At 36.9% G+C, this 27,727-nt stretch overlaps 1 protein-coding gene across 4 annotated transcripts; it reads left to right on the plus strand.

Moving 5' to 3' along the window:
• Nucleotides 1-1,780: 1,780 nt before the first annotated feature.
• On the plus strand, nucleotides 1,781-27,491 carry LOC107553833 (coiled-coil domain-containing protein 92). Of its 4 annotated transcripts, none has more exons than XM_016236147.1 (4): nucleotides 1,781-1,797; nucleotides 20,026-20,242; nucleotides 21,976-22,017; nucleotides 25,820-27,491. In XM_016236147.1, exons 2-4 carry the CDS (start codon nucleotides 20,107-20,109, stop codon nucleotides 26,683-26,685), a joined length of 1,044 nt encoding a protein of 347 aa, XP_016091633.1. In that variant the 5' UTR covers nucleotides 1,781-1,797; nucleotides 20,026-20,106; the 3' UTR covers nucleotides 26,686-27,491. The 4 variants fall into 4 exon arrangements, with proteins under 4 accessions (XP_016091633.1, XP_016091631.1, XP_016091634.1 ...); XM_016236145.1 differs by lacking the exon at nucleotides 1,781-1,797 and adding an exon at nucleotides 4,636-4,898; XM_016236148.1 differs by lacking the exon at nucleotides 1,781-1,797 and adding an exon at nucleotides 9,628-9,924.
• Nucleotides 27,492-27,727: the final 236 nt, after the last annotated feature.

Raw genomic sequence — 27,727 nt, forward strand, 5'->3', positions numbered from 1 at the left:
ATATTTTATATATATATATATATATATATATATATATATATATATATATATATATATATATATTCTAATATTATTAATTATATGTAATTATAATGCATTTTCATAAATTAACTAGTGATATGTTACTAATGATGTAGGCCTAAGCATAAATAATGTTTTGAATTACTTATGACAGATATTATAAACTGTTTAATTTGCCATCTTTTTTGTGTTATGTCTTCTAAAAATGACTAAAAGTCTAACAGTCGATCTGGTGTCTTTTTTCACTCTTTGTCAACTGTGTGAAATTTCAAGGACAATTTTTTGCTTTTTTTTCATTTCTAACTGAGAACATTAGCTATCAAGATATCATAAATATAATTACATTTGGTAGACACTTTTGTCCAAATATTGCAATTAATTTTATTAGTTAAAATCAAGAAATTGAAATAAATAAATAAAAACATCACACTACCCTCTTGTTAAAAAAGATTGTCTTCCCGTCTTTTTCTTTTTGAAAATGTAATTTGCTCAATACCTAAAAGGGCTGCCTGGAACTGAAATAGAGAATTTGGGTTTTTAACCACTCCACTGTGTCTGATGAATATTAAACTTTTCTAATAACAGAAATAACATAATAATATACTTTTTTTTTCATTCTCAAATCACATGTTCATGTGGGATACAGTTGATCTATTGAGGACTATATTAACTTTAATTTTCATAGTCATACATAACATACCTGTCAACCCTCCCGTTTTCCCCGTATTTCTCCCGTATTTTACCATTCTATCCTGCTATCATCCCGTTTAAACATTTTCCCGTATTTCTCCCGTATTTTTAATCTTTCTATTAAAAAAAGTGGGCGTATTCTTTATGTTTGCTACATTCGCTTCCGGTAAAACACCCGTAATTTGTATGGGCCAAATCGTATTATATGAATAATCACGACAACACATTCCAAGGTTGCCAGATCTTGTATGAAACGCATCTTTCTCACACGATCAAAAACATACAAATTTCAACCCATTTGTCCCCTCAACTTGGCAACCTAAAGCCCAGTGATGCTATTGATATGTGTGCAGGGAGTACCGCAGGAAGGAAACAATGATCACTGGTAGAAATGGGAGGAGAAGACTCAGGTGGTGCTCCAGTGAAAAAAAACTAAATATACATGTAAATAATAATAATAATAATCTATTAAAATAGATTTTAATAATGAGATATAGCTTACACTTCAAAAGGCTATTTAATTGATTAAATATGAGCGCTGCAAGTTTCAAAGTCAGGTGCTGGCTGCTTTGTTTACTGCGGTTACCGGGGAAACGGCTATATTCCTGACGAAAAGCGCTACCTGCTGGCAGAGAACGAATTTGCATTTTTCAATAAGCCCTTCTGCTCTTTGTTCAGACCAAAGCCAAAAACGACCCTTATTTTTTTAAAGGGGTCACATGATGCTTTTTAAAATATCATTATTTTGTGTATTTGATGTAACAGAATATGTTGACATAATAATTGTTTAAATTAATATAAAAATAATATAATATAATATAATTTTTTTTACTTTTGACTCCGCCCCCCTCCCGTATTTTGGTACCCAAATGTCGACAGGTATGCCAAATGTGTTCTGATGAAGAAGCAAACTCATCATCTGAAAGGAAAACTTGAAATCGCATCATATGACCCCTTTAAGCAGAAAACAGCAGTTGTAAATGTGATCTGGTGGATCAACAAGAAGATAATGAACTATAAAACTCTAAAGATATAGCCTACACTAAGATATATTTGTTACTAAATGAATATGGCTAACTTCGTGAGGTAACATTATCTGTTTGCGCTGGTTCGAACATGGATAATGACTGATAAAACTGTTTTTACTAGCGGACAACTACAGTGGATATTGTAACATTCGTTAAAGTTACTTACTAATGTTGTGTCCTCAAAATGCCGTGAAGACTCAAATGCAGCCAAGTTTGTGATTCCAAATCAAGCCCCGATCATACGGGGCTACTTTTACACTGCTGCCGCGGGTTATTATTCAAGTTAGCGGTTCTAAATACAAATAAATAAGCACTAACAGCACATGACATCGTGAAAATAGGGGGAAATATTAATATTAACAGTTGGTGAAACATCGACAGAAAAAATATAACTGTTACCGGATTAGCCTGGCTGGCTTCTCACTAGACCCTCTGCTTTGCAGCACAGTTAATGATATGCTAAGGATAGGATCCCTTGACGCGATTGGTTATTGAATTTTGTGACGTAGCAAAAAAAAGAGACCGTTTCAAACCGCGTTTCTGTGACTGCCTTTGGGAAAGAAACTACAGTTTTAAGGAGAAAATACTCAGTAATGGTGTTGATAAATGGATTGGCACATGGCTTGTCTAAAAGCATATTAAAAACACCACATGGACAAATAAACAACATTAAAAAACTTGATTTTCACCACAGGGGGACTTTAAAGGCTATATGTGCAGAGCTTCTAAAGACTACTGAAAACATGCCTAAAATGTGTTAGTTTTATATGTGAAGACCATTATTATAAGAAAATAAGAAATGTATTATATGAGGAGTAAAATGAGTACTGAAGTTTAAATGTATTGACTGTTGTTATTGAATGTTATGGAAACAGTCACTGGGGAAAAAAGGAAATGTAACATTAATGAACATTGAATATTTTATATATATATATATATATATATATATATATATATATATATATATATATATATATATATATATATATATATATATATATATATATATATATATATATATATATATATATATATATATATATATATATATATATATATATATATATATATATATATATATATATATATATTCTAATATTATTAATTATATGTAATTATAATGCATTTTCATAAATTAACTAGTGATATGTTACTAATGATGTAGGCCTAAGCATAAATAATGTTTTGAATTACTTATGACAGATATTATAAACTGTTTAATTTGCCATCTTTTTTGTGTTATGTCTTCTAAAAATGACTAAAAGTCTAACAGTCGATCTGGTGTCTTTTTTCACTCTTTGTCAACTGTGTGAAATTTCAAGGACAATTTTTTGCTTTTTTTTCATTTCTAACTGAGAACATTAGCTATCAAGATATCATAAATATAATTACATTTGGTAGACACTTTTGTCCAAATATTGCAATTAATTTTATTAGTTAAAATCAAGAAATTGAAATAAATAAATAAAAACATCACACTACCCTCTTGTTAAAAAAGATTGTCTTCCCGTCTTTTTCTTTTTGAAAATGTAATTTGCTCAATACCTAAAAGGGCTGCCTGGAACTGAAATAGAGAATTTGGGTTTTTAACCACTCCACTGTGTCTGATGAATATTAAACTTTTCTAATAACAGAAATAACATAATAATATACTTTTTTTTTCATTCTCAAATCACATGTTCATGTGGGATACAGTTGATCTATTGAGGACTATATTAACTTTAATTTTCATAGTCATACATAACATACCTGTCAACCCTCCCGTTTTCCCCGTATTTCTCCCGTATTTTACCATTCTATCCTGCTATCATCCCGTTTAAACATTTTCCCGTATTTCTCCCGTATTTTTAATCTTTCTATTAAAAAAAGTGGGCGTATTCTTTATGTTTGCTACATTCGCTTCCGGTAAAACACCCGTAATTTGTATGGGCCAAATCGTATTATATGAATAATCACGACAACACATTACAAGGTTGCCAGATCTTGTATGAAACGCATCTTTCTCACACGATCAAAAACATACAAATTTCAACCCATTTGTCCCCTCAACTTGGCAACCTAAAGCCCAGCGATGCTATTGATATGTGTGCAGGGAGTACCGCAGGAAGACTCAGGTGGTGCTCCAGTGAAAAAAACTAAATATACATGTAAATAATAATAATTATCGATTTTAATAACGAGATATAGCTTACACTTCAAAAGGCTATTTAATTGATGAAATATGAGCGCTGCAAGTTTCAAAGTCAGGTGCTGGCTGCTTTGTTTACTGCGGTTACCGGGGAAACGGCTATATTCCTGACGAAAAGCGCCTCCTGCTGGCAGAGAACGAATTTGCATTTTTCAATAAGCCCTTCTGCTCTTTGTTCAGACCAAAGCCAAAAACGACCCTTATTTTTTTAAGCAGAAAACAGCAGTTGTAAATGTGATCTGGTGGATCAACAAGAAGATAACGAATTATAAAACTCTAAAGATATAGCCTACACTAAGATACATTTATGTTACTAAATGAATATAATTGTTTGATAATAATTGTTTAAATTAATATAAAAATAATATAATATACTTTTGACTCCGCCCCCCTCCAGTATTTCGGCTTATGTTACTAAATGAATATAATTGTTTGATAATAATTGTTTAAATTAATATAAACATAATATAATATACTTTTGACTCCGCCCCCCTCCAGTATTTCGGTACCCAAATGTTGACAGATATGACGATACACGACAGACCTGTAAACCAAGCGCACGCTAAACGTCATCATGTTTCTATAGTGATGGCGCTTTGCGTCAAATAGCCTACATTTCGGTTGACACAATTAACTCTCCGTTGACTTTAACTCGCCAGCTATCACTACATCTATTAGACGGATAACTCAGCACACACATTAAGACGAAAACAGAGTGACTTGTGTACGCGCGTTTCACCTGCACCAGAGGCACTCAGAAGTGCGCGCGCGTGTGTTTTCCTCAGTATCCCGGCATGCACCGCTTTATTTAGTGTTGTATCTCCGGGAGATGTCAGACACAGCCCTCTCTCTCTCTCTCTGCTCCACCGAGGAGACAAAACCCAGCATATCTCTCCTCTCAACAGCCCGCAAACAGCAGAGCCGACCCCATCCTTACCACCAGACACACACTAATCTCAGCCCGTCTTCCGGTAGGTGTCGGCCGCTTCTTTGCGCTTCGCTCCCGGTGTAAAGCGCGCTCGGGGGCAGGTCGCATCTCAGCTGCACCTGCTTCTGCTTCTGCTCGAGCCGCTGACTGAAACAAAAGAGCGATGTTTTCAAAGAAAGCCTACTGCGCTGCATGGTTTAGAAAGCAATACTGCCTCGTATATTTTAAGTACACAGTTTAGCACTTGCATTGATGTAGGTTGTTATTGTTTACTGCTTGTTGCGTATTTTCGGACGGATGAGATCATTAGCCGGTGGCTGATTATTATGACAGTAACTAGAGACGATTGTGAAGATGGGTGCTATAAAGTGGCATATAGATGTCACTGAAAACATTTTTCGACACGTTCTGGTTGATTGTTTTGGATGTCACGAGAGTTGTGCGAAATGAATTTTAGATCATTTCTGTTTATTTATCATGCTTATGATACTAAAAAAATCATCTGCTTTTAAGTCATTCTCGATTATTTTTGTGATTTATTTGTATTTTTATTGATGCGTTAACATTTATTTGCTTCAAATCAGTTATTTGAAAATCTATTCATTCGATCTGGCAGATGCATATGCGATATTGTTTAGGACACGTGCTGTCGTTTCTGGGTCGTTCACAGGTTCTGAGTACAGGTCGCATCTCAGCTGCACCTGCTTCTGCTTCTGCTCGAGCCGCTGACTGAAACAAAAGAGCGATGTTTTCAAAGAAAGCCTACTGCGCTGCATGGTTTAGAAAGCAATACTGCCTCGTATATTTTAAGTACACAGTTTAGCACTTGCATTGATGTAGGTTGTTATTGTTTACTGCTTGTTGCGTATTTTCGGACGGATGAGATCATTAGCCGGTGGCTGATTATTATGACAGTAACTAGAGACGATTGTGAAGATGGGTGCTATAAAGTGGCATATAGATGTCACTGAAAACATTTTTCGACACGTTCTGGTTGATTGTTTTGGATGTCACGAGAGTTGTGCGAAATGAATTTTAGATCATTTCTGTTTATTTATCATGCTTATGATACTAAAAAAATCATCTGCTTTTAAGTCATTCTCGATTATTTTTGGGATTTATTTGTATTTTTATTGATGCGTTAACATTTATTTGCTTCAAATCAGTAATTTGAAAATCTATTCATTCGATCTGGCAGATGCATATGCGATATTGTTTAGGACACGTGCTGTCGTTTCTGGATCGTTCACAGGTTCTGAGTAAAAAACGCAACACATTCTCTCTTGTGTCCCTAACCTTGTAAATGTCTTCTGGTGTAATTATATGAATTTTTGGAATTTTTGATTGTTGCGCTGTCCGCAATGCAGGTGCCGCTGTTCTGACGATTTGTGCTACCCTGTCAGATTTTGCTACCTCCCATTAAAACAGATAGTAGCATAATTCGATAGCGAAAAGTGCTACCTATCAGATTTGGCTTCTAGCATGATATTAATAAGGTGTGAGGCTTTATTAACATGTACACCTATCCCAACCCTAAACCTACCCTTACAGTGTTGGTAGCATAATCTGATAGGTAGCATTATTTGTCAGAACACCGTTTATGATCCTGCTCATCCCCAGCCATTCTCACGTGCATGTGTTGAAGTGCACTGGCCAATCAGATGCTGCCATGAAAGTCCCACATGTTGTTAATCATGATTTTTGTATGGTCTTCATTTATTTAATAAGTGGTTATTTAATAATAGAACCGAAAAGCAGTGACGTTTCTAATAATAACCGATAATCAGTTGCTATTAACCTGCTGCTGTTTTTGTGCCCTGCATAATGTCATCATACTAGCTTACATCATGCAGGAGTATGTAGTGGGTGTGACTACATACTGAAGCACTGGATATTGGATGTTTCATGTTTGTGTTCAGTGACGTTTCTAATAATAACCGATAATCAGTTGCTATTAACCTGCTGCTGTTTTTGTGCCCTGCATAATATGTCATCATACTAGCTTACATCATGCAGGAGTATGTAGTGGGTGTGACTACATACTGAAGCACTGGATATTGGATGTTTCATGTTTGTGTGTGTGTGTGTGTGTGTGTGTGTGTGACGTGACTATCAGTACTAGGATATAACAGTGTTTAGAGTCTCCTCTAAAGCTGCAGCTCATTGATTATTAATGCAAGAGAAGGAGAGAGGATTTGGAGGGCAAGAAAGAGAGCTGTTAAGGGAGAGTGTGAGGGATAGTACGGGGGAAAAAACCACAGAGTTGAGTACTAATGTCAGGGGGATTCTTTTGTCTCATGTGGAGCGGGGCGGGGGAGGCCTCACCCTCTGACTGTAGGGACCAGCATCAGTCAGATCAGAGCAAATGTCAGCATCAGCACTCTAAAATGTCTACCAGCCCATAAATGGCTCCTAAAGGAGGGGTGTGGGAGTGAGTCTTCACATATGCCATGGAATATCAGTTCTGAAGGATGGTCAATGCTCCCAGCGCCTGTGATTTAACGGTTAATTTACGGTAAGCAGATGGATGCGGGATACAGATGGTGATGGGTGCACTTTGTTTCTGATGCTCACTTGATGCCTCATCAGACTATAAATAAGTGTGTTATGATTTGGTTATTACACTAGGGTTATCTTTTGAAATATTGTGTGAATTTACAGACTAGTGTGCGGTAAACGCCAAATAGGATGGCTATGTGCTAAGATGCCTACAAACGTACTTATACATGCAAAATGCCCCAAAAAAATTGTTTTGTTTCACACAAATTATGAATACATAAGCAGATTATAGATTAATAAAGAGTTATTTTCATGTAGTTCATGCACTGTGCTGAGCACTTGATTTTGTTAACACTATCAGTTAGGTTTAGGGGTAGAGTTTAGTGTAGCTGGTACTGAACATTATTTTCAAATGCTACCTTATTCTTCAGTGTGGAAGTAAGCCCATGGGCAAGACTTCTGGTTCATTAGCCACGGTAGGGAAATAACGAGAAGAATAACAACGTGCAGTAAACAGTAAAACTGTTTGCACTACAAACTAGTGTCTTCATACAGTTGAGGTCAAAAGTTTACATTCCCCTTTCAGAATCTGCAAAATGTTCTTGCATGTTATTGTTTATTTAGTACTGACCTGAATAAGATATTTCACATAAAATATGTTTACATATAGTCCACAAGAGAAAATAATAGCCTAGTTGAATTTATAAAAATTAATATAAATTCCCTTAATACTGTGTTCTTAACTGAATGATCTTCAGAAAAATCATTCAGGCCCCACAAATTCTTTGGTTTTCCAGCATTTTTGTGTATTTGAACCCTTTCCAACAATGACTGTGATTTTGAGATCCATCTTTTCACACTGAGGACAACTGAGGGACTCATATGCTACTATTACAGAAGGTTCAAATGCTCACTGATGCTCTAGAAGGAAAAACAATGCATTAAGAGGCATGGTGATGGAGATGTGTACATTTTTCTTATTTTGCCTAAATATCATATTTTTTTCCATTTAGTACTGCCCTTCAGAGGCTACAGAAAATAGTTACATGTGTCCCAGAAGACAAAATAAGTAAAATTTACCCTGATTTTCAAAAAGTTCTTAAAAGACAGAAAAGACTCTTAATGCATCGTTTTTCCTTCTCATGCGGGAAAAATAAGGTGGATATACCATCAACCTTTTTCATACCATCAACTGGCGCAATACACACAACAATCAACGTAATAAAACCTTGCCAGACACAGCTACAGATTACAGATAACTGAACACTCTTTTAGTGCCACTCACTGGACATTACACTTTGTAAAATCTTGCAAAACATGTACGAAGCAATGTAATATCATTTCACAGAAATGTCGGCAAAGGCACATTTTCCCAATGAGCCTGGGTTGAACAAAAGTCCTTCTACATCTGGAATTCAAAGTCTAATTTAAAGCTGAAAATAAGCAGAATGTGAAAAACAAATAAAACAAAGAAATCTTCTAATGTAAAATAAATAACAAATATGTCAGGTGCTGCACTAATTCTAGGCCACTAATCAAAGAAATAAATTTGTGACGTTGATCATGTCTCTCGTTGTACAGATTATCTCACATGCTGGCGAACATGATCATCAGGTTCTTGTGGAGTTCATGCAGCTCAAGTGCTGTTGTTATTGACGCAAAACCAAATGTTAGTACCTACGGTATGATGTTGTTATGAAGCATGATATTAATAAGGTGTGAGGCTTTATTAACATGTACACCTATCCCAACCCTAAACCTACCCTTACAGTGTTGGTAGCATAATCTGATAGGTAGCATTATTTGTCAGAACACCGTTTATGATCCTGCTCATCCCCAGCCATTCTCACGTGCATGTGTTGAAGTGCACTGGCCAATCAGATGCTGCCATGAAAGTCCCACATGTTGTTAATCATGATTTTTGTATGGTCTTCATTTATTTAATAAGTGGTTATTTAATAATAGAACCGAAAAGCAGTGACGTTTCTAATAATAACCGATAATCAGTTGCTATTAACCTGCTGCTGTTTTTGTGCCCTGCATAATGTCATCATACTAGCTTACATCATGCAGGAGTATGTAGTGGGTGTGACTACATACTGAAGCACTGGATATTGGATGTTTCATGTTTGTGTTTGTGTGTGTGTGTGTGTGTGTGACGTGACTATCAGTACTAGGATATAACAGTGTTTAGAGTCTCCTCTAAAGCTGCAGCTCATTGATTATTAATGCAAGAGAAGGAGAGAGGATTTGGAGGGCAAGAAAGAGAGCTGTTAAGGGAGAGTGTGAGGGATAGTACGGGGGAAAAAACCACAGAGTTGAGTACTAATGTCAGGGGGATTCTTTTGTCTCATGTGGAGCGGGGCGGGGGAGGCCTCACCCTCTGACTGTAGGGACCAGCATCAGTCAGATCAGAGCAAATGTCAGCATCAGCACTCTAAAATGTCTACCAGCCCATAAATGGCTCCTAAAGGAGGGGTGTGGGAGTGAGTCTTCACATATGCCGTGGAATATCAGTTCTGAAGGATGGTCAATGCTCCCAGCGCCTGTGATTTAACGGTTAATTTACGGTAAGCAGATGGATGCGGGATACAGATGGTGATGGGGTGCACTTTGTTTCTGATGCTCACTTGATGCCTCATCAGACTATAAATAAGTGTGTTATGATTTGGTTATTACACTAGGGTTATCTTTTGAAATATTGTGTGAATTTACAGACTAGTGTGCGGTAAACGCCAAATAGGATGGCTATGTGCTAAGATGCCTACAAACGTACTTATACATGCAAAATGCCCCAAAAAAATTGTTTTGTTTCACACAAATTATGAATACATAAGCAGATTATAGATTAATAAAGAGTTATTTTCATGTAGTTCATGCACTGTGCTGAGCACTTGATTTTGTTAACACTATCAGTTAGGTTTAGGGGTAGAGTTTAGTGTAGCTGGTACTGAACATTATTTTCAAATGCTACCTTATTCTTCAGTGTGGAAGTAAGCCCATGGGCAAGACTTCTGGTTCATTAGCCACGGTAGGGAAATAACGAGAAGAATAACAACGTGCAGTAAACAGTAAAACTGTTTGCACTACAAACTAGTGTCTTCATACAGTTGAGGTCAAAAGTTTACATTCCCCTTTCAGAATCTGCAAAATGTTCTTGCATGTTATTGTTTATTTAGTACTGACCTGAATAAGATATTTCACATAAAATATGTTTACATATAGTCCACAAGAGAAAATAATAGCCTAGTTGAATTTATAAAAATTAATATAAATTCCCTTAATACTGTGTTCTTAACTGAATGATCTTCAGAAAAATCATTCAGGCCCCACAAATTCTTTGGTTTTCCAGCATTTTTGTGTATTTGAACCCTTTCCAACAATGACTGTGATTTTGAGATCCATCTTTTCACACTGAGGACAACTGAGGGACTCATATGCTACTATTACAGAAGGTTCAAATGCTCACTGATGCTCTAGAAGGAAAAACAATGCATTAAGAGGCATGGTGATGGAGATGTGTACATTTTTCTTATTTTGCCTAAATATCATATTTTTTTCCATTTAGTACTGCCCTTCAGAGGCTACAGAAAATAGTTACATGTGTCCCAGAAGACAAAATAAGTAAAATTTACCCTGATTTTCAAAAAGTTCTTAAAAGACAGAAAAGACTCTTAATGCATCGTTTTTCCTTCTCATGCGGGAAAAATAAGGTGGATATACCATCAACCTTTTTCATACCATCAACTGGCGCAATACACACAACAATCAACGTAATAAAACCTTGCCAGACACAGCTACAGATTACAGATAACTGAACACTCTTTTAGTGCCACTCACTGGACATTACACTTTGTAAAATCTTGCAAAACATGTACGAAGCAATGTAATATCATTTCACAGAAATGTCGGCAAAGGCACATTTTCCCAATGAGCCTGGGTTGAACAAAAGTCCTTCTACATCTGGAATTCAAAGTCTAATTTAAAGCTGAAAATAAGCAGAATGTGAAAAACAAATAAAACAAAGAAATCTTCTAATGTAAAATAAATAACAAATATGTCAGGTGCTGCACTAATTCTAGGCCACTAATCAAAGAAATAAATTTGTGACGTTGATCATGTCTCTCGTTGTACAGATTATCTCACATGCTGGCGAACATGATCATCAGGTTCTTGTGGAGTTCATGCAGCTCAAGTGCTGTTGTTATTGACGCAAAACCAAATGTTAATACCTACGGTATGATGTTGTTATGATGTAATGGTGGCTGCTGGGAAGCTCCCTTGTTTCAGGAAGTGCTCATGTGATTCACTATAGATGACATTATCACTCGCAGTCGTACCTTAATATTGGTATTGCTCATAGTAGGCATACAAACTCCTTATATACCTCACTTTTCATTATTCATAAATTATTCATAGATTTTGCCTGCTCCACAGAGCCTCGTAGTCTCTCTCTTTCTGTCTTTAAGTAATGGAGGTCATCTGTCAGTGTCCTTTGTTATGTAGCTGCCGTCTTGAGCATAACTAAACACTTTTTAAAATCTTTTTAAGCACAGCAGGTTTGACCGTGGCAAAGTCATTCTCACTGTGTGAAAATCTGTGTGTGTTGTGCTGTGAAAGAGAGACCAGATACGCTATTAATGACACCCAACTGATGTTATAAGTAGATTGTGTTGGTGTCCACCTACAAAATGGTTGATGTGTATAAGCCATATGGAGTTTTACTGCGTTTGTGTACTATGTGAATTTGCATTGAGGTTGCAAATGGGAATCGTAATTTGCATTTAAGGAAGTAGAATTAGTAGTCAGATTAAGTTCAAAGAAATATATCGGTTGTAGGTTTATTTCTTTTCTTTTTTTTAACATGAATTTCCCATACATTTTATCATAACCAGAACATATGGGGAATCATGGTTTGAAATTAGGCTACACCTAGCCTATGTGACAGTTTTATTTAATTTATATTGTTCAAAAGTTTTATAGACTGTTCAAAAGTTTGGGGTCATTTAGTTTTATTTTTATATTTTTCCTGAAAGAAATTAATATTTTTATTCAGCAAGGATGTATTACATTCATAAGAATCGATGGTAAATACATTTCTGATGTTTAAAAAAAAGCCGTTCTTTTGGGGGGAAAACAATTATAGTTTCCACAAAAATATTAAGCATCATTGTTGTCAACATTTATAATAGTAAGAAATGCTTCTGAAGACTGGAGTAATGGTTACTGAGAATTCAGCTTTGCAATCACAGGAATAAATTACATTTTAAAATATATTAAAATCATATAATAATATTTTAAATTGTAATGTTTCACAATATTACTGTTTATACTGTATTTGTGACCAAATAAATACTGATTTGCTGAGCATAAGACACGACTTAAGCATAAGAGACAAAGGGCCAAATTTACTAATAGCTTGCGCCAGAACAAACCCTCATTTGGCGTAAAAAATAATGTTAGGATTTACTAAAGACACGCAGTGGGAAATTAGCGCTGAAAAGGCATGGACACAGTTATATTTGTAATTCATATTGAGTATGCATTTGTAGGAGTTTCCCTTTCGATCGGTAAATTTATGGGAGGACAGTATTTAAATGAATCACGCAACACAATTTACTAAGATTTGCGCTCGTCAATTCACTGGTATTTGCGACATTATTTAACGCCCAAAAAACATGTCTTAAAGCAGGCGGCAATTTGTGCTGCTCTTGGTAGATTGCGCTGGTCATTATGGAAATGAGATGTTGTGTCTGTGTTCTTTATTGTGTGCATTGTCAGTAAATCACCCGCAAAAATTTTCCACATTTATGGAATTGCGCTCTAATGCTAATTTGCCCTGTTTAGTAAATCTGGCTCAAAATAGTAATAGCAATAAATAACAATAAAAAAAAAATAATAATAATTAAAAAATATTTGAAAAGTGAGTCTTTTCTAAATTCTGAATTTTGCCTAACCCTGTTTGTTGGTAGTGTGTTTCTTTGTTTCTGTAAATCTTAACATTTGCATCTTTATTGCGTGATATACTGTATGAATGAGGAGAAATGGAGATAGCAAGAAAAAGAGAGAGGACACATGAGGAGGGACGACAGCAAGTGAATTAATAAAAGAGCCGGGTAGAGTCTACCGACTGTCTTCTCTGTGCCGCACCCAGCGTGAGCACAGCCTGGCATTACTCATTCATGCTCATAGGCTTTTCATGAGTTCCACTGACTCGTAGTCTACCTCGAACGTCTCTTACCCTCTTTTTAGCCACACTGTTCAAATATGTGTATATATATGTTTTGTTTTCAGAAACCCACAGTGTTTTTGTTTTCCCTTTCAGACTTTAGAGCGAATCCAGTCTGCTGCTTTTCCCGTCCTTTTGTTGTGTCTGTCTTGTGGAGGGCTGTGGTTAGTCTGTCAGAGTGAGAGTGTGTTAAAGGCATCTGCTCCTGTCTTCTGATCAAACACACTACCATTTTTGGCTGCTCCTTTTTCTCGTTTTCAACTTGACCTTATGAGAAAAACGTGACCATGCATGTTTTTGCAAGCCTGAAATAAGTTGCCGTATAAATCACTGCAGTGTCCAGATGAAATGTCCACCGAGTGTCGCTAAAAGTGATTGATTTTCTCCTATAAAGTCTTAAAGTCTATATAGTGTTGTATCAATTTTTAATAATTTTTAACACAACCAATGGGAATGCATTTTTCCTAATGCTTACCCTGGCAGACCTTGATTTTACCAAGTGTGACATGTTCCTGGATCAACATCTTTGTTGACCCTGGAACAACATTGTGATTAACCAATCAGATTTGAAGAACCAGTTTATAGTTTTTGTGAAGTTTAGGCTTACAGTCAGTGTTTGGTGCTTGTACATCAGTGTCATTAATTTATCATTTCCTCTGCTTTTACTGATTACGCATTAAGGTTAGGTTTAGGTATAGGGCTATGGTCAAGACTAAATTTTTGGATTAAAATGTTGTTGTCAACAAAATATGTTGACCTAGGAACACATCTAACTCAGCAAAATCAGGACGTGCCTTACCCTGACCATAATTCCTAGATTTGAAATGTAATTCTTTAAATCTAAAATTCAAACTTTCACAATTCAAGACATTATTAATTGATAAAGTTGCAGCACTTCTACACCACTACTGCTTATTTCACTTGGAAACTGCAGCAGTTTGCTCCCGCAGTAAAGTTTTTCACATTTTGTAGCATCACGTTTTTCTGCAAGAGAGCAGGCAGTTAATATAATATAAAATAGTTCGCCATGTAGCAGAATAAATGTGAAGTATGATTAGCAATGCAGACCTTCGTCTTTCTGAATGGCTGGATTTGTCCGTTTTATTGTGTTGCATTGTCATGATAGGAGGAAGTGCACTCAGAGGAGAGTGTCTGCCTAAGTTCTCTGTTAATAATTTAAACTACACTGGTCTTTATGAGGACCCTTTTACTAAATCAAAGCCTTTCTTAAGAAGTCATGATGGGGTCACTTTCTTTTATCTTCTGGTAGAAGCAGAAAAAAAATTAAACATGGCGTTAGATTAATACATTAGCCCACAAGCGAGTATATTTGTAGCTGGAATATGATATATTAGGCTGGGCCAAAGTGTTTTTAAAAGGGACATATCATGAGAAATGGAATTTTCCTTGATTTTTGAAATAAGAGACAAGAATTTGATGCACTTGATCTACTTTCAGAACTCAAAACTTGAAACTCAAAACTGCCCGTCTTAAAATATCCTTTATTTAAACTAAGGTACTCATCAAAATTGCATGACCAGAGGATTTGCATGAAAGTCTTAAAGTCACAGCAGCAAAAATGATTGAAAATAATCACGGCATGTTTTTGATATACTTCAGCACAGTTTGTCTAAACGAGCACAAGGAAAATGCACTTTTAGTCTACTCTCTTCAATTTATATGCACCATTATATAAAGTAATAAAAAACTGTATTTATGTAATGTACGCTACCATTCAAAATCTGGAATCGGTATAAGATTTATCTATTTAATAAAGACTCTTATGCTCACTGAGAAATTTTTTGCATTAGGTGTTGAAAACAGTTTTTGTGGAAACGGTGATACATTTTTCAGGATTCCTTGATGAAATAAACTTCAAAATAACAGCATTTATTTGTAGATAAATGTTTTATGATGCTGTAAAAGTCTTTGTCACTTTTGAATAAAAGTATTAATTTCTTTTTAAAAATATTAATAATCTAACTGACCCCAAAACTTTTGAGCAGTAGTTTGCATACTGTATGTTTTATATTGATAATTATAAATTGTAATATATGAAAAATACAATATAGAGATACCTGTGAACACGTTAGAGTGATGATTGAGGCAGAACTTGAATCAGAACTGAATTGATTCGTTAAAATGAATAATTTGAACCAACTTTATCAATCAAATACTGTTTTACTTTAAATGATGCTATTAAAACATATTTCCACACTTCCATACGTGAGAGACAAGACAGAATCAAAGACTAATCACTGAAAATTAATGGCTGGATGAAAAGCAAACTATAATGGTTAGATAAAAAGCACACTATATCATTGATAATTAAAATATTGCTCAATTTCATTCACCAGCACAATCATTGCGATTATACCATGAATATTCAATATATCACCCAGCCCTACTTAAATTTTAAGTGGATCAGAAAACATCAAGGGGAAAAAATGATATATGTATGATATGACCTCTTTAAGAGTGCTTTGGGATGAGGGATGATCCCTAAGCAGTGCAGGGTCTGTGGAAACCAGCCCAGCGTTCACCCCCTTAAATCAATACTCCCACATACCGTATCTACAGACTCTCCCTGGCTTCTCTGCCTCATCTGAAATGCATTACGTAATGTCAAACCATTATGCTGTCATTAGATAAATATAGCTCTTTGTCCTCTCAGACAGAGGGACGTTGATTCGGGGAAGGGATAGTGATATCCAAAGTAAACATTTTAATTGCAGTAATGTGTTTGTGTTTGTGTAAGTACTGCATGACTGTCTCCTGACCTCACTATGTGGCTGTGACTCCATTGTAAACATCTCATGTGAGTGTAGTTTTATCCAGCACTGACTTCACATGCGCACTTTTATAGAAGCTTGTCCTGATTACACAAACACAGTCACATCTATATTTCGCTGCTGGTGAATTGTGACCTCACATGCCTGTAGGAAGAGTGATTTTGGTGTAATATTGAATTACTTTAAAGATGTATTTTGTCATGTACTCTGGGAATTGCAGAGTAGCAGATATCCTGATGTTGATGTCTCAGAAGAGGTTTAATTAAATATATATATTTAAAAAATATATTTTTTAATGGAATGACACTCAGAAAATGTCCCTATTACAGTACCTGTCAGTGGGTTCGAGTCTCGTACCGGCAGGGATTGTAGGTGGGGGGAAGTGAATGTACAGCGCTCTCTTCCACCTTCAATACCACGACTGAGGTGCCCTTGAGCAAGACACCGAACCCCCAACTGCTCCCCGGGCACCGCAGCAAAAATGGCTGCCCACTGCTCCGGGTGTGTGTTCACGGTTTGTGTGTGTTCACTGCTGTGTGTGTGCACTTTGGATGGGTAAATGCAGAGCACTAATTCGGAGTATGGGTCACCATACTTGGCCACATTTCACGTCACTCACTCACTAATACACTTGTGTCTGTGGCAGCACTGAATCTGTAAACTGCAAAAATTTGACTTTTAGATAAAAAGACATTTGAGGTGCTTTTTGTGTCAAACGTTTTATGTGTTTCATATGAGAATAATATTTTACTTCTGTTGTGCTTGATAACGATGGAATTTACTATAGACTGTATTAGTTTGTGGTAATTAGATCTTTTTTCTTATCAGTATTATTCATAACAGTTATATGCACACATACAATTTTAATGTAATTTAATAATGTAGTAACACTGCTTTGGAAAATCGCATATTTTATCTAAAAAATTAGTTTGTGGTGTTTTATTTTTAGCATTTTTAGTATATAAAATAAGAATATTATTATTTATTTAAAATATTATTTAAATTATTTTAATATTTACTTGTTTAAAAAATAGTAGGGATACGGGCCCGATGCTGCGCTCTTGTACTCGTAATTGTACTCGTTAAAATGCCCCGATACCAATTAAACTTTCAGTATTAACGCCTGTATAGCTGATGTGCGCGAGCTGATAAACAAAGCACGGCTGAGTGGATTGAGCGCGCGGCGGCGCAGATGCGTGAGCTTATCGAGTGAATATATCTTTCTCACAGACATCACTGGAAAGTTTGTAGTTCAGTCGGATATGTCAAAAAGAAGTAAGTAATTAGTAAAACAATGCACAAGTTACTTAATGGTTGCTAGGGAGGGAGGGAGGGAGAGAGAGAGTGCGCACTTCTGTTGTGTGATCTTTATTGATGTTCGCTCACTTAGCACACACATCATTTGGATTAAAACTAAATCGCAAATATAAGACAATTTATAGGGGCATTCACTATAAACGTCATTTATTTTCACCCTTAAGCATACACGACTTTCTGGCGAAAGTGAAACTAGCAGCCTGTGTGAAATGTGCTAGGCTGTGCTACTGTCCTCTCATTCTGCACCAGTACAAATACGTGCGCGCGTGTTGCTTGCTTCATGAATGTTTCTGCATTATATGAGTGGCTTTGGAAAATAAATTCACTGAAAATTAATGGCTGGATGAAAAGCAAACTATAATGGTTAGATAAAAAGCACACTATATCATTGATAATTAAAATATTGCTCAATTTCATTCACCAGCACAATCATTGCGATTATACCATGAATATTCAATATATCACCCAGCCCTACTTAAATTTTAAGTGGATCAGAAAACATCAAGGGGAAAAAATGATATATGTATGATATGACCTCTTTAAGAGTGCTTTGGGATGAGGGATGATCCCTAAGCAGTGCAGGGTCTGTGGAAACCAGCCCAGCGTTCACCCCCTTAAATCAATACTCCCACATACCGTATCTACAGACTCTCCCTGGCTTCTCTGCCTCATCTGAAATGCATTACGTAATGTCAAACCATTATGCTGTCATTAGATAAATATAGCTCTTTGTCCTCTCAGACAGAGGGACGTTGATTCGGGGAAGGGATAGTGATATCCAAAGTAAACATTTTAATTGCAGTAATGTGTTTGTGTTTGTGTAAGTACTGCATGACTGTCTCCTGACCTCACTATGTGGCTGTGACTCCATTGTAAACATCTCATGTGAGTGTAGTTTTATCCAGCACTGACTTCACATGCGCACTTTTATAGAAGCTTGTCCTGATTACACAAACACAGTCACATCTATATTTCGCTGCTGGTGAATTGTGACCTCACATGCCTGTAGGAAGAGTGATTTTGGTGTAATATTGAATTACTTTAAAGATGTATTTTGTCATGTACTCTGGGAATTGCAGAGTAGCAGATATCCTGATGTTGATGTCTCAGAAGAGGTTTAATTAAATATATATATTTAAAAAATATATTTTTTAATGGAATGACACTCAGAAAATGTCCCTATTACAGTACCTGTCAGATCTGAATTGGATGATGTCCTAAAATATTATCTTGAAATAATAGTGAAACAGTGAATAACAGTGAAAGTAACAAAAACTTGTAAAATACATTTTAATGGGGATAATTAAGTGTGTAAATAACTGAATGATTTTTGGTTTGACTGTATATCCTTCTGAGACCAGATATAATTTTTGGTATGTTTTTGCTAGTGGGTGTAGGACACTATAGTTCATTTATGTAAAGTGAGGATAGCAAAATAAACTAAACTGTGATATATTATACCTAAAAATTCTTCATACAGTGGACTACCAGTAAAATTGATAAAAATTTGGGACCAAAAATTATTCAGACCGAGTCTGGGAAAAAATTTAAGTTGAACCTGGTTGACAGCATGCCCAGGAGACTACAGGCTGTCATTGAGGCTAAGGGTCACCCGACAAAGTATTGATAGTTGTGTAAATATTGACAACTGTATGAATAATGTTTGGTTGATTGTAATCTATTACATACCTTTCTATCAAAGTTATCTGACATTATTAAGATGAATTTGTTCTGACACAGTTTAACTCTGAGTTCTTGTCATATTTTATTACCATTTTCTAAACTATAGCGAATAAACTGTGATAATGTGAGAAATGTTGAAGGTGTCTGAATACATTTTGGTTTGACTATCTATTTGATAAATGAAGTTAACCAACTAACATTATACATACTCTTTTGGTTTCTGTACCCAATATTTAAAAAATGTACAAATGCAATGAAAAATATTGGTATCGGTACTCTGTATCGGCAAGTACCAAAAATAAAAGTATCGGTATCGGGCGAGTACTGGAAAAAGTGGTATCGGTGCATCCCTAAAAAATAGTATAGAATTTTATAATCAGCCAGCTTCACTAAAAACATATTTGGTGCAGAAACAAATTTCATTCAGAAATTGCTAGTAAATGTCACAAACAGCAAGTAACACGTTAAATTAACCGAGAAATTTTGAAGTAGAAAGACTGAAATATTAATTTCTTGTAAAACGTCCTCCAATAACCTTGGAGCTAGGTGTGTAATTGACTAATGGAACTTTTAGCTATAGTGAGTGATAACTGCCAGAAGGCTGAATATTCTATATATCTGACCAGTATTTTCTTTTCTTGTGTTTTCAGGTCTCCTGGGCTAGTGTGTGTGCAGGTGTGAGAGAGTGAGTTTATTTATACATGTGAGTGTGACCCTGTACCATCATCAGCATGGCCTCGGTGAGTGTGACCTTGGAGAATCAACTGCACAGCGCACAGAAAAACCTGCTGTTCCTGCAACAAGACCATGCCAACACATTGAAAGGCCTACATGCTGAGATCCGCCGTCTACAACAGCACTGCACAGGTACACGCATACACACACATGCCAATACACTGGGCATCATGTAGTGACTGCCACTTACAGCAAAACTGCACTTAAGCAAGCATCCATAAACATACATTATTCATTTGTAAAATGTCTACAGTAAATGAAGCATAATAATCATGAAAAAAATGGCTCAAATTCTCATTATAATTACTTGCTTATGTAAATTATTTTTGCTGAGTGATGAAGAAAAATTATTGCCAGTTTTAGTGCATTTACTATTATTTTATTTAGTTAATCTAGTATTGTTTTTATTTTATTTTTGTATTTTTGCCACTTTTCAGAGGATAATTAAAAATTGACTGGAAATGAGAGTCACTTCTCTACACTGAGTAAAACGGTGCCACAGGGATTATTGTATAGGATTGTGAGAATAAAGTTAATCTCATTCTAGACAGCTCAATCCTCATCTAAATGCTGTTTCAAACTGAGCACGATGCGAAAAAGCAAGGCGAATCGATGACGAATGGTGCTTTCACACCAAGCGTGAAACATTTGATCGCCTTCTGCTAATTCACGCCTGCATGCTAGGTGGTGCCGGCCAACAATGCATTTTTCCTTAGATATGTATCTCGTATATTGTCCACTGCTCAGTATATAGCATTAAATTAAGATAAATAAAGTTTGGTTCTGCACCAGAAACACAAACTATCTATAATGCTTACAAGAAAACATCTTGAAATATAAATAGAAGTACAATTAGCATCAAGCCACATTAGAAAATGTAATGTTATTATTAATGTTTTTGCTTAAAACCCACTTTAAACCATCATCGAGTGCTTGTAATAACTTCCGTAACAAAAACTTGTAAAATACATTTTAATGGGGATAATTAAGTGTGTAAATAACTGAATGATTTTTGGTTTGACTGTATATCCTTCTGAGACCAGATATAATTTTTGGTATGTTTTTGCTAGTGGGTGTAGGACACTATAGTTCATTTATGTAAAGTGAGGATAGCAAAATAAACTAAACTGTGATATATTATACCTAAAAATTCTTCAGAGAGAAGAGGATGCTGAGTTCTTGTTATCATTGGTATCTGAGAACAGAATTTTCGCGTTTAGTGTGAAAAGGCCTTAACGCTGCTTCACTCCAAAGAAGCCATTCTTTAAGTACAGTTTTTTAAGTGAAATCGTTGTGCTATTATTGTGTGTGTGATTCATAATTGCACAAATCAAAGCACTAAACAAAACATCACAGCCAAAAAGCAAAGCAAAACAAAACAAAACAAATCACCAAAACAAAACAAACAAAAAATAGCAAAGCCAAAGAGCAAAGTAAAAACAAAACCACAAAACAAAATAGCCTAGCAAAAATGCAAAGTAAAGCAAAACAACTAAACAAAACAACATGAAATACTGGTCTTATTGTTTGCAGTTCATTGAAGTACAAAACAAAACAAAAAACAACTCCGAACTCATCAACTACAGAATTTGAAGTTTCATGTTGTTTGTATTGTCCCACTGACTTCCACATGCTCTTTTATCCTTGGTTGACTCTCGCTTGTGTTACTGTTTCTGTTTTTGCTCTCACTCTCTTGATCTCCTCCTGTTTCAGGTGATGTCTTGTGTCATGTGATCTTCAACTGTTGTCATTTAAGGTAGTGTGATGTTCTGTGCTGCCAGCCTAACATTTGATCTCTCTCTCTCTCTCACACTCCTCCCTTTGTCGTCCTGTACACTCCTTCTGTCCTCTCTTTTGTTTCACAGACCTGACATATGAGCTGACAATGCGGAGTTCTGATCCAGGCGGTAAGATTTCTCACGCATGCTTTATATGTGGCTGCATTCACACTCAGAACAAAATGCTTATGCAAGGCGGCTGTGTGTGTGTCAGGTGTTGCTAAGATGCTGTCAAAGTGCTTGTCATCCACACGTTCACCTGTTAAAAGAAATCTCTTAACAGCCTGGTAGATGCACAGACAGATGGACATGCAAACAGCAGGAGGAAGGTCAAATGAAAACATTGTTTCTTGTTTTGTCTGGCAGTCTCTTTATTCATCTGCCACTGTATTGCTCCCTCTTTGCAGCAGGTTGTAAATAAGACTTTATTTCCCTCTTCGCACATATACCACCATGGTCGTGCCTTGTAACCTGGCAACCAGCGACCCACCCAGCAAGCACACACACACACACACACACACAGACAGACAGACAGACAGACAGACCCCCTGCTGCCCACAGGGCCTGCCATTTCCCTCTCACACCTTTCAATTTCACTCTGTTTAATATATGTTGGCCTTTCAGTCTCCGCACAAACATACATTGATAACATTTAGGCATCTGAATGCTCAACGCAGTTCCCACAGACATGCAGTTTCCAGGCAAAAAAGTGAAGGCTTTGAGACTTTGAGAGTTTTTTACATGATAAAGACTGTACATTATCCTCTTTATTAAACAAGTACAACAATTAAATACATGAACTATTGATTTTGGAGTTGAAATTACTGTATTATCTCACAAAAATAATAAACAAAAAATTTTTAATTAAATAATAAAATAACAGAAAGAAAACACCATAACAAACACTGTAACAATATCACAATATTTAGTTTAAGATTAATATGATTAATCTGCAGATTATATTTCTGGAGTTGACTAGTCAGAATCAAGTATTTCAGAGAGCTGTGTATAATAAATTAGTTTCACATTTGTTTAGTGTCTGTATGGTTGGACAGGCTGTTGTTTGTGTTTGCGCATGTGGCTGATGTGAGCCAGATTCGTGTCTAGCACAGGAAATGAGATTATGAATGACTACGCTAATACAGCACTAATGCAAACGGCTAATGCATCATCTGCAACCTGCTGACTACATCCCCACGCTCATGTTCCTAACAAAAGCCATGATATTTCAGACCAGCACTACTGCCATACATCAAAACACTTGGTTTTATGTCAAATGACATGAGAGAATCAAATGAGAATCACATGTTCCTCTCATTTCAAAGATCAAGCATCATTCTTAATCCAGCCATCACATAATAATAGAGATTATTTCTCTTCCAATTTAAAACAGCACTTTCTCTCGACTGGCGTAACAGCAGATGGTTCATTCTCATTAAACTACATGTCCGTAACAAATGATTACACCACCAATCGCTGATTAGACATCTGTTGTCACTCTACCGTGACACATGTGATAATTAGCATTGTGAAGAATGAAGTATACTTATCATAGTTTCACATGTAAGCACTCTCATGCTGAAGCTGTCGCTTTGACCTCAGATGACTGTGCTGGAGTGTGTTTCGTGGATGTATTATGGCTGTCCAACTGGGTTTGTGTGTGAATTTGATGATTATCTGGTGTGGCCATTGCTAAGTGGTAATGAAGCGGTCAGGGAAAGTGAGAGAGAGTGTGAGTCGGTCTCCAACATGAGCTCATTCTGCATGTCTATTTTAATAACTATTAGAGAGATCACACAGAACTGAAACCCTCATTATCTCAGATGAAGTGTACCGGATAACTTCAATATGTAAATCTGACATTAAAGGACATTTCTTTTATTTTGTTTTGTTAATGCTACTTTTATATGCCATTTTGTCTATTAAGTTGTTGTTTCACTTTATTTGCTTGCACTAATTTAAATTTGCAGCATTTTTCTGATTAATTGGATAAACTTTTCAGATTTTATTTTAAAATTTGCTAAAATTGCATTTGTTAAATTTCTGGTTTACTCTATATACTACTATACTGTTCTTTCTTTATTTATATTTTTTATTTTATTGCTTTGGCAGTTATAGATGTTTGCTTTTTGTCTTTTGTCATGCCAGTGAAGCACGATAAATTTAAACTGAGAGAAAGCAAGAAAGTGTGAGAGAGCGAGAGAGAGAGGCAAATCTTCCCTTGCGTGCCATTGTTTAGGCTGTTGCAAAGCTGAAGGTCAATAAAGAGGGAGTTTACTCTATATACTACTATACTGTTCTTTCTTTATTTATATTTTTTATTTTATTGCTTTGGCAGTTACAGATGTTTGCTTTTTGTCTTTTGTCATGCCAGTGAAGCACGATAAATTTAAACTGAGAGAAAGCAAGAAAGTGTGAGAGAGCGAGAGAGAGAGGCAAATCTTCCCTTGCGTGCCATTGTTTAGGCTGTTGCAAAGCTGAAGGTCAATAAAGAGGGGCATTGCTATTCCCCCAACCTTCACATCCATTAGCAGTGTAACGGGAGATAGGATCCTCTGTCTCTGTGTGTCTGCCTTTCACTCCCTCTCCTTATGTTTGTGGAGTGTCTCTCCGAGGTGTCCGTCTCAGCCCCACCCTATTTGGCTGCTAAATGCATGTCTTTAACAATCTTAGACATTTATAAGACAGACATAACCCATGTTAATTTTTTTTAATGATGATTTTCAGTAAGATGGTTCAGAATTATCCATGCAATTACAATGCGTTTATCTAGCTAAATTTATGTAGAAATCAATAATATCTATGCTGAGCTAAGCTAAACGAGCTGTTCCCATAATACAACAAATGATGTTTGTCAAAAGCTTAACATCAGATCTTAAGGGAGGAGTGGAGTGTTCCTGTATAGGAAAGAGTTTGATGTTCCATAGCCATTAGTTCTGCAGGGGTAATTGGTTTATTCACAGTTCACTGCTGCCCTCTGCAGGCTAATGTTTTTGTCAGTTTGCAGAATGTCTTTATGTAAACCTATTATATTTCAGACATTGTACTTATTAATAGCTTTATTCCAAAACCTAGTGAAACGCTTCTCTTCCTAGATAGACAGCTTCCTTATGTCCTCTAAGGAAGCATAATCATCATTACTTACAAGTGATCAGTTAAAAAACACTGCATAGGCATTAACTCGTGTGGCACACAAATAGCACTGACTAGAGAAAAGAATCTTAAAATGCTGATTACAAATGACGGTACTAGTAAAAGGTTCTGCAACTCCAGTCCTGGAGGGCCAGTGTCATGCAGACGTTAGTACAATCCCAATTTTTACGTATACGAGTTTTACGTATGCCATGTTATAAATATGAAAAAAAATTTCCATTGCAGTTTTGCGATGTATTCCATTTTAGAATTGCCTGAAAAACCTCATCATGTGAGCATAACAACTTATTTGTAATATATGAGAGTTTTTGCGAAATTTACGGGTTTCCATTAGGTGTATTTTCAATCCGCAATTTCAATTTGCGAAATTTGAAGGGTAATGGAAACACAGCTAATGAGCACTTATCAGGATCAACTAAATGCTGTATGTTTAAAATTATGTGAAATATGTAAAGTACGCGACATGGACTCTCTGAAATACATCCATTTTACACACCAGTCTGTTATTGTGGCAACACTTCCTCCCCCCTAAACATGACGCGGCACAAAACGAAACGTGATTAGTTGCTTTATCTGTCAGTCATATATCCTCTTCGGCGGTCCTTGGCCATTAAAAGTGGCCAAGGTTCTCAGACTCTCTGAAGGTCTGGCTACGTGAGACTAAACTCAGCAGGACACTGGCCCTCCAGGACTGGAGTTGAAGAGCCCTGGAATAAAATTTATATTTGTTTGTAGCATCCTTTTACATGTTTGTACCTAACATCTTGTTTTCTCTCAGGTGATGGTGAGGCTCGTTGCAGAGAGCTGCACCAGCGCTGTGAGGAGCTGGAGGCTCAGCTCAAGGCTAAAGAGCAGGAGAACACGGAGCTCCTGCGAGATCTGGAGCAGAAGAACGCCATGATCTCGGTGTTGGAGAACACCATCCGTGAGCGAGAGAAGAAGTACCTGGATGAGCTGAAGTTGAAGAGCCATAAGTTGGCTGTCCTGTCTGGAGAGCTGGAGCAGAGAGCCAGCACCATTGCCTACCTCACCTCCCAGCTCCACGCTACCAAAAAACGCCTTCTCGCCGGGGGAGCTGCGGGTATTAGCCCCTCCGTCAGCCCCATCGGCTCTTTCAAACCCACCCCTCCTCCCGCTCCTGTGGCCTCGGGAAATGACAAAGACGTCCGGCAACCCGAGACCCCTCGCAGACGCATGCGCAAAAGTCTTTCGCAGCCGCTGCACTCTGAATACACGGAGCTGTACCGGTTGGGCGCCACAGATGGCCGAAGGTTGGTACTGAGGGATTCGGTAGATGCCATGCCAGATCCCACACCGTTCCTGCAAGCCAGAGAGCCCGCGGCCCCCATAGAGTCTCAGCCGGTGCTGCGGGAACGCCCCTCTGTAATCCCGCCCATCGCTTCTTCGACCACACCTCCTGCACCATCAAGCCCCACCCACATCCCAGTGCCCCCAAGTCCAGCATGGGAGGGAGCCCATCCCCGTGCTAACGCACATATAGGAGTGGCACAGCGGATCCACCGCTCGCCCTCAGCAGGTGGAGGTGCGGCTCGGCAACAGCCGGAAGTGGAGACCCTCGCCGTGGACCAGGTCAATGGGGAGCAGGTGGTTCGCAAACGCTCCGGTGCAGACAGAACTGTTTAAGACTGACAAATGCGCACATTTACACATCCTGAAACAGATAGTATATAAACATAGACGTATTAAGACCAATGCAGTATATGCGGAAATCTTTGACTGTGAAAACACACACGAACATGGATACAGATGCTCAAATCATCGACATATCACCAACAACCTAGTCAATAAACGTATAGAACACAAACACAATACAGATTTAAACAGCTAACAAACACAATAGCACAGCACAACCCTGTTAAATGCTGAACAACACACACTGGCGAGTGAACAAGATTTAGGCAAAGACTGTTTTTGCGAGTGTGAGAGAATATGAATGTGTTTTAAAGGATAGATGGAGAGACTACGGATGGCAGCAAGAGCTTCTGTATGTCCTGCTGCTTTTTATGCAACACTGTATAAATGGAGAAAAAAAAAAAAAAAAAAAGATGTAAAAAGACTTTTGTTCATGGTCATTTGAATAACTTCTTTGTCTCACATCAGTTGGGAAGGAGAACTGTGAGCATGCCAAATGTTTGTTTTTCTTTCCCATTTGACTTTCAGCATCTTCTTCGCGCTTTCCGTTCTTCTCATCATCAATGTCCCGCTCCGTTTGACTCGAGGTGCAAACACGCTCATATATTGCCAAATCTCGTCATTGCCTGCTGATTTAATGTTCTAATGCATATTCATATCTACTCATATTTATTCATGAGCACTGCAGTAGTACTGGAATCTCCACTCTCCTTCAACTCTCCTTCCCCTTTCATTCACATATCTGCAGGCTAATGTGAACAATCCTGCTGCTCCTTATTAAACACCTACAGAAATCAAAGGTCTCAAAGAGGTCACTTCAGTTTATGATCTTGTTTCACATGTTTTTTTTAATAACATTCTACATATAAAAAATAAGTTAAAGGGATAGTTCACCCAAAAATGAAGATTCTGTCATTATTTATGCACTCTCATGTCGTTCCAAACCCGTAAGACCTTCGTTCATCTTCGGAACACAAATTAAGATATTTTTGATGAAATTTGAGAGCTTTCTGGCACTGCATAGACAGCAATG

The sequence above is a fragment of the Sinocyclocheilus grahami genome, unplaced genomic scaffold (genome assembly GCF_001515645.1).
Source record: "Sinocyclocheilus grahami isolate Dianchi unplaced genomic scaffold, SAMN03320097.WGS_v1.1 scaffold482.1, whole genome shotgun sequence".
In the NCBI taxonomy this organism is placed as follows: domain Eukaryota; kingdom Metazoa; phylum Chordata; class Actinopteri; order Cypriniformes; family Cyprinidae; genus Sinocyclocheilus; species Sinocyclocheilus grahami.

Excerpts from the sequence above, each read along its gene's own strand:
- LOC107553833 (XM_016236147.1), top strand. The coding sequence starts at position 20,107 with ATGGCCTCGGTGAGTGTGACCTTGGAGAATCAACTGCACAGCGCACAG. Across the intron at positions 20,243-21,975 it reads TCTACAACAGCACTGCACAG|ACCTGACATATGAGCTGACA; the intron begins GTACACGCATAC and ends TTTGTTTCACAG. Across the intron at positions 22,018-25,819 it reads GCGGAGTTCTGATCCAGGCG|GTGATGGTGAGGCTCGTTGC; the intron begins GTAAGATTTCTC and ends GTTTTCTCTCAG.